Source organism: Cimex lectularius, unplaced genomic scaffold (assembly GCF_000648675.2).
Source record: "Cimex lectularius strain Harlan isolate CLEC.00 unplaced genomic scaffold, Clec_2.1 scaffold99, whole genome shotgun sequence".
Classification (NCBI taxonomy): Eukaryota; Metazoa; Arthropoda; class Insecta; order Hemiptera; family Cimicidae; genus Cimex; species Cimex lectularius.
In genome coordinates, this window is record NW_019392713.1 from 270241 (window position 1) to 289886 (window position 19646).

At 36.5% G+C, this 19646-nt stretch overlaps 1 protein-coding gene and 1 long non-coding RNA gene across 2 annotated transcripts; one reads left to right on the forward strand and one right to left on the reverse strand.

Moving 5' to 3' along the window:
• Positions 1 to 8297: 8297 nt before the first annotated feature.
• LOC106673062 (chymotrypsinogen A-like) lies at positions 8298 to 16850 on the reverse strand. Its single transcript, XM_014404996.2, has 6 exons — positions 16580 to 16850; positions 10629 to 10963; positions 10440 to 10557; positions 10113 to 10384; positions 8811 to 8974; positions 8298 to 8720 (listed from the first exon to the last, which is right to left on the reverse strand). Exons 1-6 carry the CDS (start codon positions 16720 to 16722, stop codon positions 8559 to 8561), a joined length of 1194 nt encoding a protein of 397 aa, XP_014260482.1. The 5' UTR covers positions 16723 to 16850; the 3' UTR covers positions 8298 to 8558.
• LOC112126740 lies at positions 13742 to 16318 on the forward strand. Its single transcript, XR_002910187.1, has 2 exons — positions 13742 to 15460; positions 16116 to 16318. It is a non-coding gene; the product is annotated as an uncharacterized LOC112126740 (long non-coding RNA).
• Positions 16851 to 19646: the final 2796 nt, after the last annotated feature.

Consider the following 19646-nt stretch of genomic DNA (forward strand, 5'->3'; position numbering starts at 1 on the left):
GAAATTTCTAAGAACATTGGAAGAGATCATCCATCGTATTGCGATGTGATGAGAATTTTAATTGGGGTTCGATGATAATACTCTCATAATCTTTACTCTTATAATATAAGACAATCTAGGTTCAACTATGAAAACTGGGGCGAAAAATCGGTCCGATCTAAGATTACAGACCTCAACGAGAGCCTATTTTAAAACTGAGAAGAGATCAAGAGAAATATCCGCGGAAGGGATTTTTAATTTAAAAGCAGCATATCTTAAAAATTTAGTTTGAACCCTTTCAAGTTTGGTACAAAGGTACTTTTGATAGGGTGGCCAGTTAGGACTAGCATACTCTAATACAAATTATGGTTCAAAATAAATTTTTTGACGAATTAAAGAAAGAAAATATCTTTCTAAAGTGTTGAATATTGCAAATCTTAACAATTTATTACCCTCGTTAGTAATATTCGTTATGCTGGGAAAATTCAAAGGCGTGAGCAAATTACACCAAGTTCTTTAAATGGAGTCACAGTTTATAATTGCAATTTATTTCAAAAATAGGATAAATTAACTTTTTTATTACGATTATTCGGAGACCGTGAGATGCTGTCTGGTGTGACGTAGGTTTTAGAAAACGATTTTCTTTATCGTGCCAACGTTTCGATCTTCATTGAGCCCTGGAGATGATCTCAATAAAGATCGAAACGTTGGCACGATAAAGAAAATCTTTTTCTAAAACCTACGTCACACCAGACCGCATCTCACGATCTCCGAATTCATTAACTAACGGTCACTAAATACCACACACTTTTTTATTACGTATAAAAAAATACTTCGCAAAGCATTTATCAAAATTAAGTTTAAGTCAATTTTTTGTTAACCAATCATTGAAATTAGAAAAATAGTTTTGAAGTATTTTTGGGTCATTATCATTATTAATTACATGGTACAGCTTGACGTCGTCAGCAAAGAGCAAGAAGTTTATATTCTGATGTGAAAATGATAATGCGAAACGAAAAACAAGTAAAGTGGCCATGCGTTCTTTTGTCGACACGAATATTCAAAATTATATATGCATTTTAATTCTTGGTCTAATTATGGGGTCTTGCGTCCATGGTGGTCCATTTCTGGTGGCTTTTATTTTTGTGGCTGGTTAATTACGAGTTATTTTAGCATTTAATTGCGAATTAACATAAAAGTGCAAATTTTTGTTTTTACCAAATTCGAATTAGCTCTGTTTTGGTAAACACTCAAATTATCGTAGCGTTATCAATCGCGATACTTTAGGTTGAATATGTATCAGCAAATGGAAATGTAACGCTGTCTTTTTTTAATGTTTCCCGTCTAAGATTTCTTTACTTCATTCCTTTGCTCCTTGGAGGCTTGAGATATGGGTTCGAACCTGCGTATCTAGCCTTTAACATAAACCGCATTTAAGTTGTTACAAAAGTGATTGTTTTTGTTAATCCAATGGAAATGAAAATAAATGATGAAATACGTTAAGACAATAATTCGAACAGTTTTCAGGGGTCTAGAACAAACGAATAATTCCAGTTCAACGGGTACTTTGGATGCAGATGTCAAAATTACTCCCGTTCTTCAAGAATCCCTCTTCGGCCGTCAAAAAATAGTGTTTTGTAAGTTAAATTTTATCGGAGCTGCCGAGATCCTGCCTACAGGGACACTGGGTCGTTTTCATGAAAGCCTGCTTTTTCGATCTAGTCATCATTTTCCAAAACCATTTGTCTCAGCCCCGGCTCCTTGCTTACGACGTTTTACACAGATTCACTGGAAATTGTTTTAACGAATAAACTGTTTATTTCTTTTGTTATTACAAATTCATTTATTTTTGTAAAAGAATGTACGTAAATACGCAAAGTTATTCCTAGCAGAGACGTTATAATTTTCTAGCCACGTTATGCCCAAGGTAAAATTGACTAGCCATACAAATGTCGAACTATCCGTTTAGGACCAACGTGTACTTTTGCTTGAAAATTTCTGCAAGAGAACCGAACAGTTAGTGAATGAATTCAAACCACGTTATTATAATTTTATGATTTTTCTGAACCCAGTCCCTAAGAAAGAGCCAAAGTTGCCCAGTTTTTCGATCTAAAGACTTGTGTATCTCGTCCTTCGAATAATTTTGTTAAAACGTCTTCGGTTTCCTCTTGATCTATTTTTTATACATGGTGACCAATTTATTTCATGTTACAGCCGCATTCATTTTAAAGACGTTTTTAATCCTGTGGATTATTGTTTTGCTTCGGATTTCTCCATTTGTTTCTTGTCCCTTTTACATACATATTTTGTGTTACTATTATCTTATACTTGTTTTTGTATTATTATTACTCTTATGTCTTTTATCTCAACCAAGACCTTATATAAAATAATATAAAAAAGTATAATTAATTGAAAGAAGTAACTTGGTCAATTGACCACTAAAACGTAAATGGATTAATATTTAATAACTAAAATAAGTATACTTCACTAAACAGCTCCCCGTGGCCACTTTATAAGTCGCTGAGAATCGAATCCTGATTACACGAAATTTGAAGATGGCAAAAAGAGGGAAATTCGAACGGTTGTAGGTTGAGATGGAGAGTTGATGTCCGAGAGGTCGAAGTCACGTTAGCTCAAGTGGTAGAGAAGTAGCGTATTTAGCCGAACGTCGTGGGTTCGATTCCCGCTTGTGACACTGACTTTTTTATTTCAACCAAGACCTTACATAAAAAAGAATAATTAATTGATAGAAGTAACCTGGCCAATTGACCACTAAAACGTAAATGGATTATCTCTTCTCTTCTTCTTCTTTTGTTCAGAGGTCAAGTCTGCGCGGCGTAAATCAGTATTGGAACACCACAGGAGATAATTTAGTTTTTGTACTGGCTGAGATTTCTGGTGTTTTTGTGATTGATTTTAAGCCCGATGCTTATATAGGAATCGAAATATACGGCTTTCGACTGCTCATTAGCTTCTTCCAGTTAATCGATCAGTTTGTTATTTATTGGGATGGTTTGTTGTTTCGTATTATTCATCAAAAGAGATTTTTTTTTCTTCAAAATAGTGCTTTCCCGCAATGTTATGAAGAAATCAAATTTTGAACTAACTCCTTTAACTCCACTAGAATGATGTCATTTGCGAAACGTAGATGGGTGAAGGTCAGTCTCTCCTGAAACGTATATCCTGTAAATAGTTTTAAGAGCCCAGTTCATGTTCCTTCCAAGTGCACAATTAAACAAGGTTAAAAAAAGTAAACCGCCTTGTCGACTCCACGTCCAATTAAGATACTCTACGCTTGTCACGATTTCCTACAGACTTGTATAAATGGTCCAACTTTTCGATTGGAACAGGATGAAGGATGATAATAAATAAAAATACAAAAGTCTTTATTCTTTCATTGAATTTGGACATTTATGATTTAAATTATAAAATAATGTATTCTTGTCCTTGTTTTAGTCGGCCGTTGGATAATCAATTGCTAATTTTAAACTTATGTTGAGACGCCTTGGTCTGGGACTCCGTAAAGGGTGTTACTGACACAAAAAACAGTGGTAAATTCCTGGTACATTCAACTCATGTTCAAATGCAGTTTTATATAATAATTTTAAATAATCAATGTTATGTTTGAGATTTTATGCTATTTAATATTTTTTTAACTTCAATTTTTAAGGCTTTTAAATTTTTTAAAATAAATTTTATTCACTGTTACTGTAGATTACGTATCTGATGAAGGACGTGAGACGACCGAAACGCGAATAAATGTTTTGAACGAAGCATTGGGACTTTTCTGCTGGCGCCGCTCACCTCAACATAAGTTTAAAATTAGCAAATAATGTATTCTTTTTACTTGTGATTGATAGATTTTATTTGTGGATAGTGTATGAGGATTGAGGCCCATGTATGCCTTCCTCATTTCCTTCCAGATTCGCTTGTCATTGGCTTCCCTTCCCCGAGACTGGCTTCTGCGTATTTTGCTATTTCATCCGTCCATAACTCCATCTTCTTGGCAGACTTTCACGACTTCCATATTTAATTTTTCTGGTCTTCTCTGTACTCCCGGTGTCGAGAGGGATATGGAGTCGATAGACATACCCGGCCATTTCCTGGACACCCGGTTCCTGTTAACACGCAGTCTTTTCATCCACGTGTGCCCTGGCCTAACCCATCAATAAACCCTGCGTCCCATGCCCAGCCTACGATTTTGCCGTTTCGCATCACGACCTCGTCTTTCACACCATTTTTACCGCGAAAATTGACATGTCTCTCAACCGGCAGGTCAATCACAACGTCACCTTTGATACAACTGATTTTGCGGGTGCGGACAATCGCGCCCACACTGGAGACATGGCCGTAGGCTTCCAAGCTGACAAAGCAGCCTGTCAGGTCATAGGTTCTGCTGTTTTGTATCTCAACCTTGCCCGTCAATCTCATCTGCATCGGCACGGTAGCCTGATTACCTGTCACCGGTCAGGCATCCGCGCCTTCAATCACATTGACTTAACGAAGCTGCCCGACGGAATATAGGGATTGCGTTCGCTTTTTGCGTTGGGGGTGTCGTAAACGTCTGGCGCATTAATTCCCCAGGTAACGGTACAGCCTGGGTCTGAATTTGAGGGAACGGTGGGTTGCCAACGCCAGAATAAAACGCAGATGGCGGGGGTACTTGTCCATTAGGTATCGCAGGCGGAAATTGCCCTGGTGCAGGGCTCGCCTTCGGGGTGTTGGGACTGGCAGGGAGGTTAACGTGATTTGTTTCCCCTTTCTACCCTATTGTTTTCATTTGTGCATTTAAGCGGTATTTCGGAAAGACTTGCTGTTATCTAATTCTCAAAGTACTCCCTTCCCTCCATTTCTAGAGGTTCCGATCTGAGATGCGTTATGGTTATTTGAGCTAAAGAACAAGTTTTGATACCATGGGGTCAAATTTTTTCATCTTATATCCTCATTTTTTTTAATATGAGTCTCAGTGACCAGTAGTGTTTCCACCTTTAAGAAATTCTTTTATTTATCATTTTCTTAAGAGAGATCAACCGATCTATGTTACCATGCTTTTGAACCACTAGTGTTTTTCCTGGCACATCTTTTGTTTGTAAAATTTATCCGTATTCTACGCAATGGTGTATTTGAAATTTTATTGTTACCGATCATTAACTCATTAAACATTAGCAGACACACTAAAGATGGCGACCTTACCTTGACAGACCAATCCGACGAGGATAGGCAGACTAAAATGACCAGGAATGAAATTTCATCTTTATTTTTTCTTTTGACCCTTCCGTGGTTAGTCTTTTTCTTCAGTTTATTCGAAAAACCTAAAACCTATTTCTCTCTTTCTCTTTTTCTTTCTCTCTCTCGCTCTCTCTCTCTCTCTCTCTCTCTCTTTCTCTTTCTTTCTCTTTTTCTCTCTCTCTCTCTTTCTCTTTTTCTTNCGCTCTCTCTCTCTCTCTATCTATCTATCTATCTATCTATCTATCTATATATATATATATATATATATTCTATCTATCTCCCACCTACCCCCGAAATGCCTCCCCTTTTGTTTTTAAAGGAATGAAAAGAAGAAAATTATTTATCAAAATGATGATAACCTAAAAGAAAGATTTGAGGTAGCTGTTGGTATTTTGCTCGGTTAGGTAAGTCAGGCGAATTGTATTCACTTATCATCAATTACTTCTTTTTTTAATGCTTTTTGTTTAATTTTGGTGCGAACGTTTGCGTAACATCAATAATAAAGGTCTACATTGAATCCCCAATCTTTCTTTTCATCTTGCGCTTTAGGAATTATTGTTATTTAATAATTGAAAATATCTATTTTTTCCTGTCGGACTAAACGGCTTACATTTGAAGCGTCATATGAAAGTGTGGATGTTTCTTGTCGTCCTTCGACTGTGATTGGGAAGAAGTATGGTTGCGGTTAAATGGAAAGCCGGTTGTTTCACAACCAGCTAAAATGTCAAATAGGAAAATAATTTTCACGTCGGATCAAAATTCCGACTTTTATCTTCAATACACAGTATTAAGGATTCTAGAGGTTACTACATCGCATAGAAGAGGATATTTTTATCCGTGAACATACTTAAGTACATCTTTGTTTGAATAAGTAAGTTAAATTTTTAATTTTACTACATCCGCCTCAAATAATTCATATAAAGTATAACGAAAGTTTGTTGGGGATTGGTGGATTGGTAGTGATGTTATGTTTTTATTTTTATTTATTTTTGTTTTTACGAGGGTTCGCATCAACAGAGGTCATATCAATCTCGGGGTAAAAAGACGATTTGTAAGTATGTGGACCTGGACTGATGAGAGCCGTGTAAACGCCTAACGATGCGACCCCCGACGCCCCCCCCCCTTATGACGGTATGTTTACTGGCAATTTATTGAAATTTCAACAAATTGAAAACTGTGACTAATTTTTGTCTATTTACGTAGCGTATTAAACTTATTTACACTTCTGGTTTCATAAAAATAATTAAAGTGGAGTAAGTATGTAGATTCACGTTTTGTTTCATGTTCTTGTAGGTTATTTACGTAAGTATAATTTTAATATTTTTGTTTATATACAATAGGGTGAGGTATACGTAAGAATTATCACAGCCATTATTTTATTATCACTAAAAACTACTTTACAAGACTCATTCTTTTTCGTGTACAGTATAATCCTCGTTAATCTTTTTTATATTATGAATATATTCTTTACATGATATACGCGGAAAAAAACAGACACTTGTATTTATTTGTTTTTATTTTCCATAATAAATAAATATAAAGATTAATTAAATTCACTAGTTTTCGTGATCCGCTTGACCAATTAATATCTCTCCGAGTGGATCGAAGTCACGATAGCTCATGTGGTAGAGCAGCGGCGTATCTAGCCGAAGATCGTGGGTTCGAATCCCGCTCGTGACACTGACTTTTTAATCTTAACTAAAAACGTTAATTAATTGTGAGATATTAACTGGTCAATCGGACCAGGAAAACAAGTGAATTTAATACGTTAAAATGAAGTAAACCTTCACTGTCTCCGTGGCCATTTCATTTGTCGCCGAGAATCAAATAGATTACACGAAATTTGAAAAATGGCAAAAAGGAGGGAAAATTCAAAAGGTGGGGTTGAGATGGGAAGTTAGTGTCCGAGTAGTTCGAGGTCACGATAGCTCAAGTGGTAGAGCAGCGGCGTATCAAGCCGAAGATCATAAGTTCGAATCCCACTCGTGACACTGACTTTTTAATCTCATCTAAAAACCTTAATTAATAAAGATTAATAGATGACTTAAAACTTAACACAACGTTAATCACTTGTTTACCTTAGAGTGATACTAATATTTTTAAACTCGATTAAAATAAAGCAAATCAGTTCAATTTCAATTTTAACGTATATACACTGATGGAAAAATTTAAAGCACCCCTCAATTTATTTATTATAAAGCTAAGTACATTATCTTTCTATATTTGTTTCAGGTAATTAGGAGCTATCGTAATCAAAATAAACAGTAAATAAAGCTTTGTTTACATCCTTTGTTCACTTTTGTACTAATTAATCCCATTTGAATAAAAATAGCGTTATGCCCGTCCATTCTGATACGTTTAATAAAGATCGCTTTCAGTTAATCTTTTTCCTTCGTTGATTTCGTTCAATATTGTTCTTATTCTTAAACATTTTTTTGTTTTTTTTCAATTGATCCAGACAAGCATTTTGCGAGTATGACAGTGTCTGGCTCTTAACATTGTTAGAAGAAGGATGCAGCCAGCGCCAAGCCGAAGGAGACTGAATGTATAATAGGAAGGGCACTTCAGAGAAACAGAGCTTCACACTAGAAGGCCAGGACAGGGCAGACTTTTGGGTCTATGACGTGAGAGACGATAGATTCCTCCGTCATCAGGCCCTAAGAAACTGCAGCATTACAGTAAATGAGATAAGCAATCTGATAAGACAAGTCCGAAATGTTTCGATTTCCTCCAGGACTGTAAGAAGAAGGCTCAATGAAATTGACCTCAGAGCCCGGCACCCGGCTCAAATTTTCAGATGAGTGTAATCTGAATCAGAAAGATATACTTCATGGTGTACGGTTCCTCAGGTGGCATTCCACGGTGGGTTATTGATGATCTTGGGGTGGCATTTTCTTAGAAGCTCGCACCGAATTGGTTGTCGTGCAGGAAGATCTGTGACTTCACCGAGTTACTGACATGATTTGTTTTTCCTTGTATTTTTTTTCATCCTTGGCCATCAAATGGTGTGAAGGCATGCAATAATGAGTGTGGAACATAGAGAAAGGAAGGAGGAGGGTTTAAAGGATGGTGGTATAGAAAAAGTACTATTTTCATACTATACATTTAATTTGGGGTTGAAAAGACAAATAACTCATCTACAAAATATATATACGTACACATTCAAAACAATTAAAAATATTTTTTGTGAAAATATTCACTAGCATATATTGGGAAAAATTGGTTAATGGCAAGACAGTCGTTGCAAATGATTTGGTTTGGCTTTGTCGCCGAAGGATGCTCGCTCACGATTTCCCTTGTGGAATTCCTGGGATGGACTAGACCCTTGGAAGACTTCAAGGACGGTTCCGTCACGCAATCTGCTGTCTGATCCAAGACATGTAGTGGTCGACAGAGGCGAAAACCGTCGGATTGCCCTTTCCGCAATCGATGCCCCAGGAGATGATGCCCACCTGAGCGAGCCTGGTGCTGTCTTTCCGGAGCGGACAGATAAGCGGACCTCCACCGTCCCCCTGAAGAAATCAGACAGGTTAAAAACAAATGAGAGAGAATTAATTGCCCATTATGATCAAATAAAAATATAAAATCGACGCGGATCTTACTTTGCAGGTATCCATGCCGGTTTGTCCACCGGCGCAGAGGAACCCGGGAAGGAGGGAGAAGTACTTGCCGAGCCGTGTCAGTCGCATCTTATTTTGGCACTCGTCCCTCGTGATCACCGGGAGATCCACCCTCTTCAGCGAGTCTTGCACGAGGTCCTTGGTATCTGTTATGAGAAAAGAACAGAACAATCATTAGCAAGAGTTAAAGAACAAAACAAGATTAACAAAACAAGAACGAAGAAGCTGCAACAAACTGTACACTTGTATTTTCCTACCGCTAAACTAGGCTAGATCAGAAGGAGTCGGCCTCTTTACGACCTACGAACGTGCATCTCCATTGTTGACTAGAACTCCCCATTAAGCTTAGGGCTTTTTACAAGATCTGAAAGCTTTTCCAAGGACTTCTGTATGTATACTACATACCCGGGCTTTCCCCTCCCAGTACTAGGAGTTTCAGCCTTCGTAAACGTTTGCACCAACAGAGAATAAGTTTCGCTATTTCTTTTTCTTCCTGGCAATCTGCACAGCCTTGTTTCTGCCGCACCGAGTTTAAACATATATCTCTGGAGTCTGCAGAGTTAGCAGTCCAACTATTATTCCAGTCATAAAACGTCCTTCGTGGTTCAGCCGTTATTTCCGGTGAAGATCCTTTGATGAACTTTTTTGCATCCTTCTGTCATGAAATACATTTTTATTGAACCGTGGACTTATTTTTAATCCTTGTCTCATAGATCCTCGTTTTTGTCAGTTTGGTATGCCAAAAAAGGGCCAAGGACCCTTTTAGAATAGAAGTCCTAATCGAACTTTCCTCGGCCAATTTATCGGCCCTGTGTGCCCAGGTTCCCACACTAGGGTCATTTTGTTGTAATCCCAAATGTTTGAAAGGGGCAGTACCAAACCACTCTGAACTTTAGTGCCACTTGTCAGTCCGAGGGGATGGCCTTTCTTTTGTAAACATTATTTAGCCTTTTAATCTCCTTTGACACAGTGTTATTGCAAAGACAAGTCTACATTTATTATTTAACAAGTTAAACTACGACGAATGAATGCTGTATTTTTTCCTTTTTGGTTGTCACCTAATTTGGTGTTTTATGCTATGATGCTTACCCTTTTATTCTAGTCATTTTTTAAAATCTAATATATTGTTGTAATGCACGAGAACCAAGTTAAAAACTTCTTGAGAACTTTATGAAACAACTTTATGTACCACTCACGGATGGCAGGGATAAAAGGCGGTCTAAATGAGACCGATGGTAATTATTAAACGATTTTAGTATTATTACAGAAGGTTTAAAAACTGACTTTTGTCTGTGACACCCCATCCGTAGGCGACGCAGTCTTTAGTGTTGACCGGTTCGGCAGCGTCTGGCGTGCATATGACGTCTACGGTCTCGCTGAAGACGGCCGGCGTGTCGAGTTCAATAAGAGCGACATCGTTGGCCAGGTTTTTACTGTTGAAATCCGGGTGAGTGATGACGGTCTTGACTTTTTTGTCAACGTGCTTGATCGGCTCGTCTGTCGTGCTAGTGTTGTACTCGCCCACCCTGACGGTCAGCCGACTGAACCCCGTCTCCCTGAAATACAAGCAGGTCAGAAGAGGAAAGCCATCTTCTTAAATCCGATACTCACGGAATGCAATGTGCAGCCGTCATGACGATGGAGGGCTTGACGAGGGTACCGCCGCACACGAATGTATCCTGATTCATTATCATTACCATCCAAGGCGCCTCACCGTAAAACGTATCGGCTACGGAACATAAAGAATCCATCGGATCCAATTTAGTTTCCTTTATACTCGTCCACGTGCGTGGATTTTACCTAAACTGCCGGCGTTGGAGATCCTCGATGGAAGCAACCCCACCCTCCTCCGCCCACATCCCGGTGTCCCAAGGACTGTCGGCAGGGTATATTTCGTCGAATTGTTTATTCGAGTCGGATCGACGGGTCGAGGGTTCGTCTGGCCTGAAGGAGTGGTCGCTTGATCGACGGGTGGAGGGTCCGTCTGTCCTGGAGAAAGGGGCTCTGGATCGCCATCGACTGGCTCTGGGTCGACAGGCTCGGGAAAGACAGGTTGAGGATTATCGGGTTTCGCTCTGTCGGTCGTCGTCGTGGGAAGCTGACAGCAGACATCAATACCAGCACATGTTTTTAACCTGGAAGCAAATGTTCGACATTGATCGTTGTAAAGTCAATGTACAGAGTGTCCAAGCTAATGCGCTCACCCATTTTTTTGCGGTTCTATATAGGAAAAAAGTATGAATTGAGATTCCCCTCCATTTTTCATGTAGTTTGTTCATGTTTTATTTTTTTTCGACCTCGATTCGACATAAGTCGAATTCAAATTCTTATTTTTAAATTAGAACCCCCATTTTTCACATTTTTCTTTGAAACTAGATTTTTGGCGAGATAAAATGAGCACTGAGTTATCTATTAACATCGGTCTAATAGAACTGTAGATATGATTTTTTGAAAATAGCCGTAATGCTGTTCTAGTGCGTTAGGTCGAAACCACTTTTTGCCTTCTACTGCAAATATTTTGAAGAGGAGTGGAAAATCACCCCAAGTAGAGAGAAAAGTCTGAAAGCTTACTAATTTTCTGCCAAATCCCAAAAATTTCGTATTTTGTATCTTTTTCTCCTCGACCAATACCTTATCTTACCCAAGACTCATTCATCGAAATACCTTGGTTGCAGTTCTGGTGGTACGAGCTAACGGATAGATGGTCTGGCACATAATAAAAATATATATATATATATTAAACAATTAATTATTCTTTTCATCTCAACCAAAACCTTAGGTAAAAAGAATAATTAATTGGAATAATTAATATGGTCAATTATGACCCCTAAACAAATATGGATTAATATATGTTAACTACAAAGAGAGGACCCAAATCCAAATCCATCAAAAAAGTCCATTTTGGACATGCGTCTTTTCGACAAGTAAACTTTCCTTTTTTAAATATTACTTAAAAATAATGTGAGGTGATTAGTGACTGTTAGTCGATGATTATTCAGAGATCGTGAGATGCGGTCTGGTCTGACGTAGGTTTTAGAAAAACATTTTCTTTATCGTGCCAACGGGCACTCTCAACACGACACACAAGAATGGCACAATGTCGCAGAAAAACAAACACTTTGAGCCCTGAAGATGATCTCAATAAAGATAGAAACGTTGGCACGATAAAGAAAATGTTTTTCTAAAACCTACATCATACCAGACCGCATCTCACGATCTCTGAATAATCATCTTAAAAATAATACAAATTTTTATATTAATAATCTTAAATTATACATGCAAAATAGTTTATATCTTTTAAAAAAAATATATAATGAAAAATTAAAAAAATTAAATGTAAGGTAAACTTTATAATAAATGTTAAATACTTTGTTGCAATTTATCCTTTGTTATACTTAAGTCTTTGAAAAATGTACATTCTGATGATGAGTGTAAATTCCCGAAACATCCATATAAATGTTTAAATAAGTAATGAATTTATTTTTTAAAAAATCACGGATTTTTTTTTAACAAAAACCAAAAAAATTAAAAAAGGAACAAGAAGCTCGACCGAAATCGAGATGTGTTCTGCTTGACGAATGAGAAATATAGAAGAACAGGGAAACTGCGGGATCTCTGCTGGTTCTTCAAGCTACGATACTGAAATGTGGTCTCTGGGCAATAAAGAGAATAGGAGTACCATTTTATCCGAGATGCGTGCTTCATATCTAGGTAGTGTTGTGCTTTCGGAAAAAAACCTCGTCAAACTATTAAATGAGCCAAGCGTGCAGCTAATAAAGTTAGCTGGCCGTGCCTCGTTTCCCGCAGGGAATTGGTGCAATAGTTTAAGCTATGATTTATTAAAATATTTTTTAGATAATAAATTGTATATGAATTATTTATCTTGTTCTCTGTTCAACACATTATTTTATTTGCTTTCTTTTTCTTTCTGATTATATTATAAAACAGAGAATATTATGTTTTATTAGCTATTTCATTATTTCTGTTATCAATATTTCATCTCGACTCTCGACCCTATGCAGACGGATATTCCATTGCTGTTAATACATGTTTTTAAAAAGGGTATGTTTTGTTATTTATATTATCTGCCAAATAAAGTATTATTATTTTTATTATTAATTTTATTAGTTTATATATATATGTATATATGTATATATATATATTTAGTACTCTTAATTGACTCTGTTAATTATTTCAATATACTTTTTATCTAAGGTCTTGACTGAGATCTGAGATGAAAAAGCCAGTATCACGAGCGGGATTCGAACACACGACCTTCGCCTCTGCTATCGGGATTATTTTTTGTCACGATAGTTCAAGTGGTTAGAGCAGCGTCGTATTGAGCCGAAGGTCGTGGGTTCGAATCCCACTCGTGACATTGGTTTTTCATTTGATCAAGACCCTCGTTAAAAAGTATAATTAATTTAAATTAATATTAGTCTCAAAAATTTCCATGTTTCAAAAAAACACCTTATAAGATAATTTTATTGTGCCATTCGTTAGGCAGGCAATTCGAAAGAGTAGGTTGTTTTCATCAATAAAATTATTATACATATATTAAAATAATAAACTAAACAACTGACAAAATTATATTATATAACATTATGATTATAAAATTATTATTCGATTTTATTTTACAATAAATAAATTTCTCAACTAATTATATTTGGTTCGTTGTTTGTTGTTCCCAAGAACCAGCCGTAATTACGCAATTCGAACAACTTTAGCAAAAATAAAACAAAATATACTCAACGACAAAAAAAACCGGACACTCGTATTTTCTTGCTTATTTCAAACTATATTTATTTTTATTGTTATATAGATTACAACATGCTTATTTTAATGAAAACCAAATTAAAACGAGATCAGAAATTCATGAGTTTTAATAAACATTATTTAATCGATTTTTGATCAATAATTTTTTTTTTGTATTGTAAAATTGTCCAGATGTTTGAAAAAATGATAATCGAGAGGTCTGGAGAATAGGGAGGTTGGGGCAGAACCTCTTAACCAAGATCCAACCGTTTTTCGTGTTGAAGCCGAGCGAGAGTTGTGGGTAACAGAATCGGCCTTTTCCGATGGCATCGATAATGCCAATTTCTGGTGCATTGCTTCAATTTGAGAGCAATACATATCGGCAGTGATTGTTCCGCCAGGATTCAAGAAGCTGTAGTAAATCAGCCCAATTGAATCCCATCAAAGAGTCATCATCACTTTTTTTGATAAGTTGGGGGCTTTGGAAAACGTGCTGCTGCTTCTCCTTTGTCGAACAACTGTCCAGAACGTCTGCTGTTATCGTTCTACTTTCCATCACAAGGAACAATTCTATCCAGAAAATGTTCTTTTCTGTTTCGGCAAAGAAGTGTTGCGCAAACTTCATAACGATGATTTTCTTGGTGATCGTTTAATGCACAAGGAAGCCAACTTTCGAGCTTTTTCACCTTTCCAATTGCCTCAAAGTGCTCAGCGACGTGCGATTTGCTAACTGAACGATTCTCTCCAAATTCTCGAACAGTTGTTCTGGGATTTTCTTCGACCAAAGCTCGCAGAACATTATCATCTAGGGAAGAAATCCTTGCGATCTATCTACTTTGCTTCAAGGCTAAAGTCTTTCTAGAAATTGTTTAAACCATTTATGAACGGTGCTCTCACACTACCATCGCCCATGGCTTCATTGATGTTTTTGACCGTTTGGGCACCGTTCCGACCGAGTTTTAAACTCATAAAAAAATCACATGTTGACATCGTAATAAAGACTGAATTATTCCCAAGTAAAGGAATGCTAGTGAGGTAAACAAAGATTTTTGTTTGGAAAAGGATTTTATTTATATATATTTGTTGATATTCGTACAAAATAATAATCAATGAAACGTAAACAGTTTATTATATAGAGGGGTAATTGAAAGAAAATATGAAAATGTGCATTATTTTCCGGGCAATCCAGTATATGTCTCCGCAATATCGGGAAATCTCTTCCTAAATAGAAAAAAAATTGACCCATCGTCAAATATCTTCTGATCTTTACGATTCTAAAAGACGTGTTTACTGTTAGAGAAGACGCCGTGTTAAACGCGGAGTCGCCACCGATTAACCGCCGACCTTTGTTTCCCAGTAAACCTTGATTGCGGGCCGGCGGGATTTCCCCTGGGCTTTCCAGAATTTTTTTTTAAAGGACGCGTTATCCTTTCTCCCACTGGTGATTAATAAAAAAGACAACTAATCGTATCACAGCTTTTGCCATTCCTTCGTGATACCTCTTTAATCTCGATTTTATTTTAATTTTAACTATTTATCGTTTTAATTTTTTTTAATATATATCTTTTTAGGGTTAATCTACGATTCACACAGTAAGGAATAAAACTGGCGATTTTTTGTTGCCATATTTTGCAAATGGATATTAAAAAATGTAATGTGCAGTATTTATCTTATCGAACTTCTTGCGGAGTAAAAACGGAAAAAACAATTTTGTTTGCATCATCAGATATAATAAATATATTTTAACCCACATTGCAGATTTTGATAGAGCTCAATCAAATGATCGAAATCTGGAAAAATTGAGATAAATATAACTTTTTCTTTACAGTTCCTCAATCCCATGCCGGGCAAACGGAAGAGTGACACATCTGACGGTTGTAAGAATAATCAAACAAAAACACTACATTACGTACTTAACAACAACACTTACTACTACGTACTTACTATACTTACGTATTATCGACATTTAAGCTTACTTTTATATATCTTCTTTTTTTCGAATAAATATTAACGACTGCTCGGGTATTTCTACTTTGAAATCAATAGTACGTAAATACGTTATCGTTGACTAAATGCGAATTAAATGTAAAAATATTGATGAAACTAATGTTTCAACTTCATAGGTTTAATTGTTGTTGTGTATTCGAATGACAACATAGATTTTATGTGCGTGCGATGATTTGTTTTACATAGCGTTTACTCTATAAGTCTCGTGGATTAGGGTTGTGGTCAGAAAAGCCTAGTGCTTTTGTGTTAACTCCAACCTTTCGACGATATATTTCGTCTTCTGCAGGGTCTACGGAGAACAGTCTTAATTAATTATGTATTACATATATTTATGTTGTATTTGGAACGCGACGGCAGTGTATGTAATACGATGCGTCCTGTTTCATTCTAAAATTCATTATAATAAAAATTTGTCAAACAGTACTTACTGATGTTTCAATCTTGTTTTAGAAAATTAAACCATTCCGTATTTATTAATTCAAATAAATTTATTACTGTTATTTGAATTATATCTTAAACTTTTAGATCAATGGTGAGATTGAAGTTAACGCGACAATTGAAATAACTCGAAAAACCGGTCTGTGAAAATTAGTACGGCTCGGCAGTGGATAAAATACTATGATACAAATAAATAAAAAGGTGTTTTCGATAAATCAGCACCGAGAAGTGGCCGAAACATGCAATGTTGCTTTTTGCACCTTGTGGTGTTGGATCCAAGTAGAATAAGATAAAACAATAGAATAGATAAATAATAGGTAAGATCATGCACAGTACTTAAAACAAGTTACAGGTAAAGATATAGCAGAGTAGAAACATCGGTGTCATCAGGAAAGACCGTTGTTCTTGTTGATTTTGACTCTTGAAACCATTAAATTAATCGTTAATTAATCTTATTTTTAATAATGTATTGTATGTATGTATTTTACGATATGTGACGATAAACAATTATTGTGTAGAGTGCAAGAGTGGCGGAATGGCATGCCGTTTACCTGACGTCGAGAAGTCCTTCTCCGTCTGTAACAATCTTGCCGTCAACGCACTGGAAATAAGGGACGCACTCGCAGTCTTCGTCGGCCGCCTGGGAGAGGGCCGCCGCCAGGGCGAAGCAGATCCAAATTCCTCGCCGGTCCATCTTCTTAAGTGCTGTGGCCGTCTCTGAGGCTGAGCCGGATCCTACGAGCCTCCCGCCGACTCCCCCCACGGCCTCGTCCACCGTCCGCGACCTTCCCAATCCCCGAGACGCCCCTGCCCTCTCTTCTTTTTATCACTCCCACGCTCATTTTTTCTTCTCTTTTTTCATTCTCCGAGAGAATTCACTTATGTGTCATTGAGTCGATCGCGCTTTTCTTCTCCCCTTTGCTTCTTCGGTAATTGGCTCAGAGACCATCTGTTTCCCTTTCTGATCCAATTTTTAAGTCCATAGCCCTTAGAAAATCCAAAAATATTTAATTTCAGTACAGATTTATAATTAAACGGCTTGATCAGCTTTCTGTACAGCTTGTCCAACATCTTTGTTCTCTCATTATTATACTTTTTACATTTCATTATGAGATGTTCCAGGTCTCTCTTCGCTTACGTAGTCTGTCTTTGCCCTATTTTCTTCAAAAAGGTCCACTTATTACGTTAGTCCTGATACTATTTATTAGACACACATTTAGTAGTGCACACTTTTTTAGACATTGGGAAGTTAAAGAACCACGGTCTACTGCTGATCGTCGGTTTTATATCCCGGAAAATTTACCAGTTGAGTAGGGACCTAGTTGCTTGTTCCATGTCATATACTTCCTTTTTCCAAATGCCTTTGAACTCCTCCAATGGTATGGGGCATTCTAAATCTTGCTCCTTTTTTTCACAGCTTACTTTGCCCCGCTGTCCACAAGCTCGTTGCCTGTGTAAAACGGTTGTACTTAAATTTACATAGAAGTAGTGTTTTGTATCATTCACTTAGCCTTTAAATTCAAAAAAAAATTTCGATTTAAGCGTGTTCTTAAATCTCGTTTTAATTTCTTGGTTTGTCCTATATATTTAATATCCCAATCGTTACAATTAAGTTTGTAAATCCCTCTTTTTGACAAGCTGTCAACCTAGACTTTAGGTTTCAAGATGTTTCTAAGTGAACACGCACAGAAAAGCTGCTTTAAAACCTTCTCCTTTGAGAATTTTACCTACTTTCTCAGATAGTTCCCCAATGTACGTCAAGCAACGAAAACCTAATGACCTAACGATTGTTGATTCTTTTAAACTTAATTTGTCTATTATTTTCACTAGTGTAGAAATGTGTAGAGATTAGTGACCGTTAATCGATAGTTATTCAGATATCGTGAGATGCGGTCGGGTGTGATGTAGGTTTCAGAAAAACATTTTCTTTATCGTGCCAACGTTTCGATCGAGAGTCTCAACACGACACACAAGGATGGCACAATTACACAGAAGACAAACACTTTGAGCCCTGAAGATGATCTCAATAAAAGATCGAAACGTTGGCACGATAAAGAAAATGTTTTTCTGAAACCTACATCACACCCGACCGCATCTCACGATATCTGAATAACTATTTTCACTAGCATATTTCTTGATATCTATTGTTTTTAGCCAAGGGTTTAATTGTTGGTAATTATTTTTTATAATTAGCAGGCATTAATGAGAGTTTCAACTACGGTTTATAAGCCAAATAAATCCAACAGCTTTTTGGGTCCATGGGTGAGAAGAATCCGCAGGTATCATAGGGTTTGTAGTTGTGTGTTTTCAATATATGTCTATTTCAATTAGGTTATTTATTATAGACAGTTTTAAGTCTAAAAACCATCTTTGTTTATTTCCAATGTACAAATTTATATTAGGATGTGAAGAATTAATTAATTGAAGGAATTCTTCGAGATACTTTAGTGTACCCGATCATATACATAAACTATCATCTACCTAGCATTTCCAAAAAAGGTCAGATTTAATTAATTTGTTATTTGATTTGAAAAGAATTTTTTCTAAGTTATACTTGAACATTTCGGCACATATATTCCGGTAAAATTTACCAGTGGAAGTCTAGTTGCTTGTTCCACGTGTCGTATATTTCGTTTTTCAAACTGCCTTTGAAGTTTGAACTCCAAGCATGCGAGTTGGATTTGATTTACACACGTCACGTCCGTGGAAATGAAAAAAATAAAATAATTATTTATAAAACAAAATTTTATTTTCATTATATCAAACAAATTTGTATCTCAATGAATTTTTCAAATAAAAACTAAAACAAAAATGACATTCATCTTTGAAGTATCAGATAATGTGGAGTGTGGAGACAAACACTCCTTTTTTTGTTTTTTATATCACGGAAAGACAAGTACAAACAAAAGAAGGACTATTTAAATTACTATTCATTCTTATGAAATAAAATGTATAAAATAAAGCCATGTATAAAAAAGAATACAAAAAAGGGCGCACCATACGGGGCTTGGAATGCCGATTTTCATGTTTTCTTTCAGTTACCCCTCTATATAATAAAGTATTTACGTTTGATAGATTATTCTTTTGTACGAATATCAACACGTTTTAATCCTCTTCCAAACAAAAATATTTGTTTACCTCAGCAGCATCCCTTTACTTTGGAATAATTCAGTCTTTACTACGATGTCAACGCGTAATTTTCAAGTAATTTCGGTTTACGTGTTTAAACTCGGTCACCAGAAACATCAATGAAGCTGTAGACGATGGCAGTGTGAGAGCACCGTACAGAAATGGCTTAAAAAATTTCGAGAGGCAGACTTTAGCCTTGAAGACAAAGAAGGATTTCTTCCCTAGATGATGATGTTCTACGAGCTTGAGTGGAAGAAAATTCCAGAACAACATAAAATCTTTCAGTTAGCAAATCGCCCGTCGCTGACCACCTTATGGCAATTAGAAAGAAGAAAAAATTCGAAAGTTGGGTTCCTCATGAAGAAACGCACCTATGCTGGATAGAATTATTACTTTGATGAAAAGTGGGTCCTCTACTATAACAGAATACGTTCTGGACAGTTGCTCGAGAAAGGAGAAGCAGCACATTTTCAAAAGCCCCCAACTCAT

Coding starts and splice junctions, on each gene's coding strand:
- LOC106673062 (XM_014404996.2), bottom strand. CDS start 16,722: ATGGACCGGCGAGGAATTTGGATCTGCTTCGCCCTGGCGGCGGCCCTC. Junction 10,964..16,579: donor GAAGGACTTCTCGACGTCAG/GTAAACGGCATG, acceptor ATTTGCTTCCAG/GTTAAAAACATGTGCTGGTA. Junction 10,558..10,628: donor CTCCAACGCCGGCAGTTTAG/GTAAAATCCACG, acceptor TATGTTCCGTAG/CCGATACGTTTTACGGTGAG.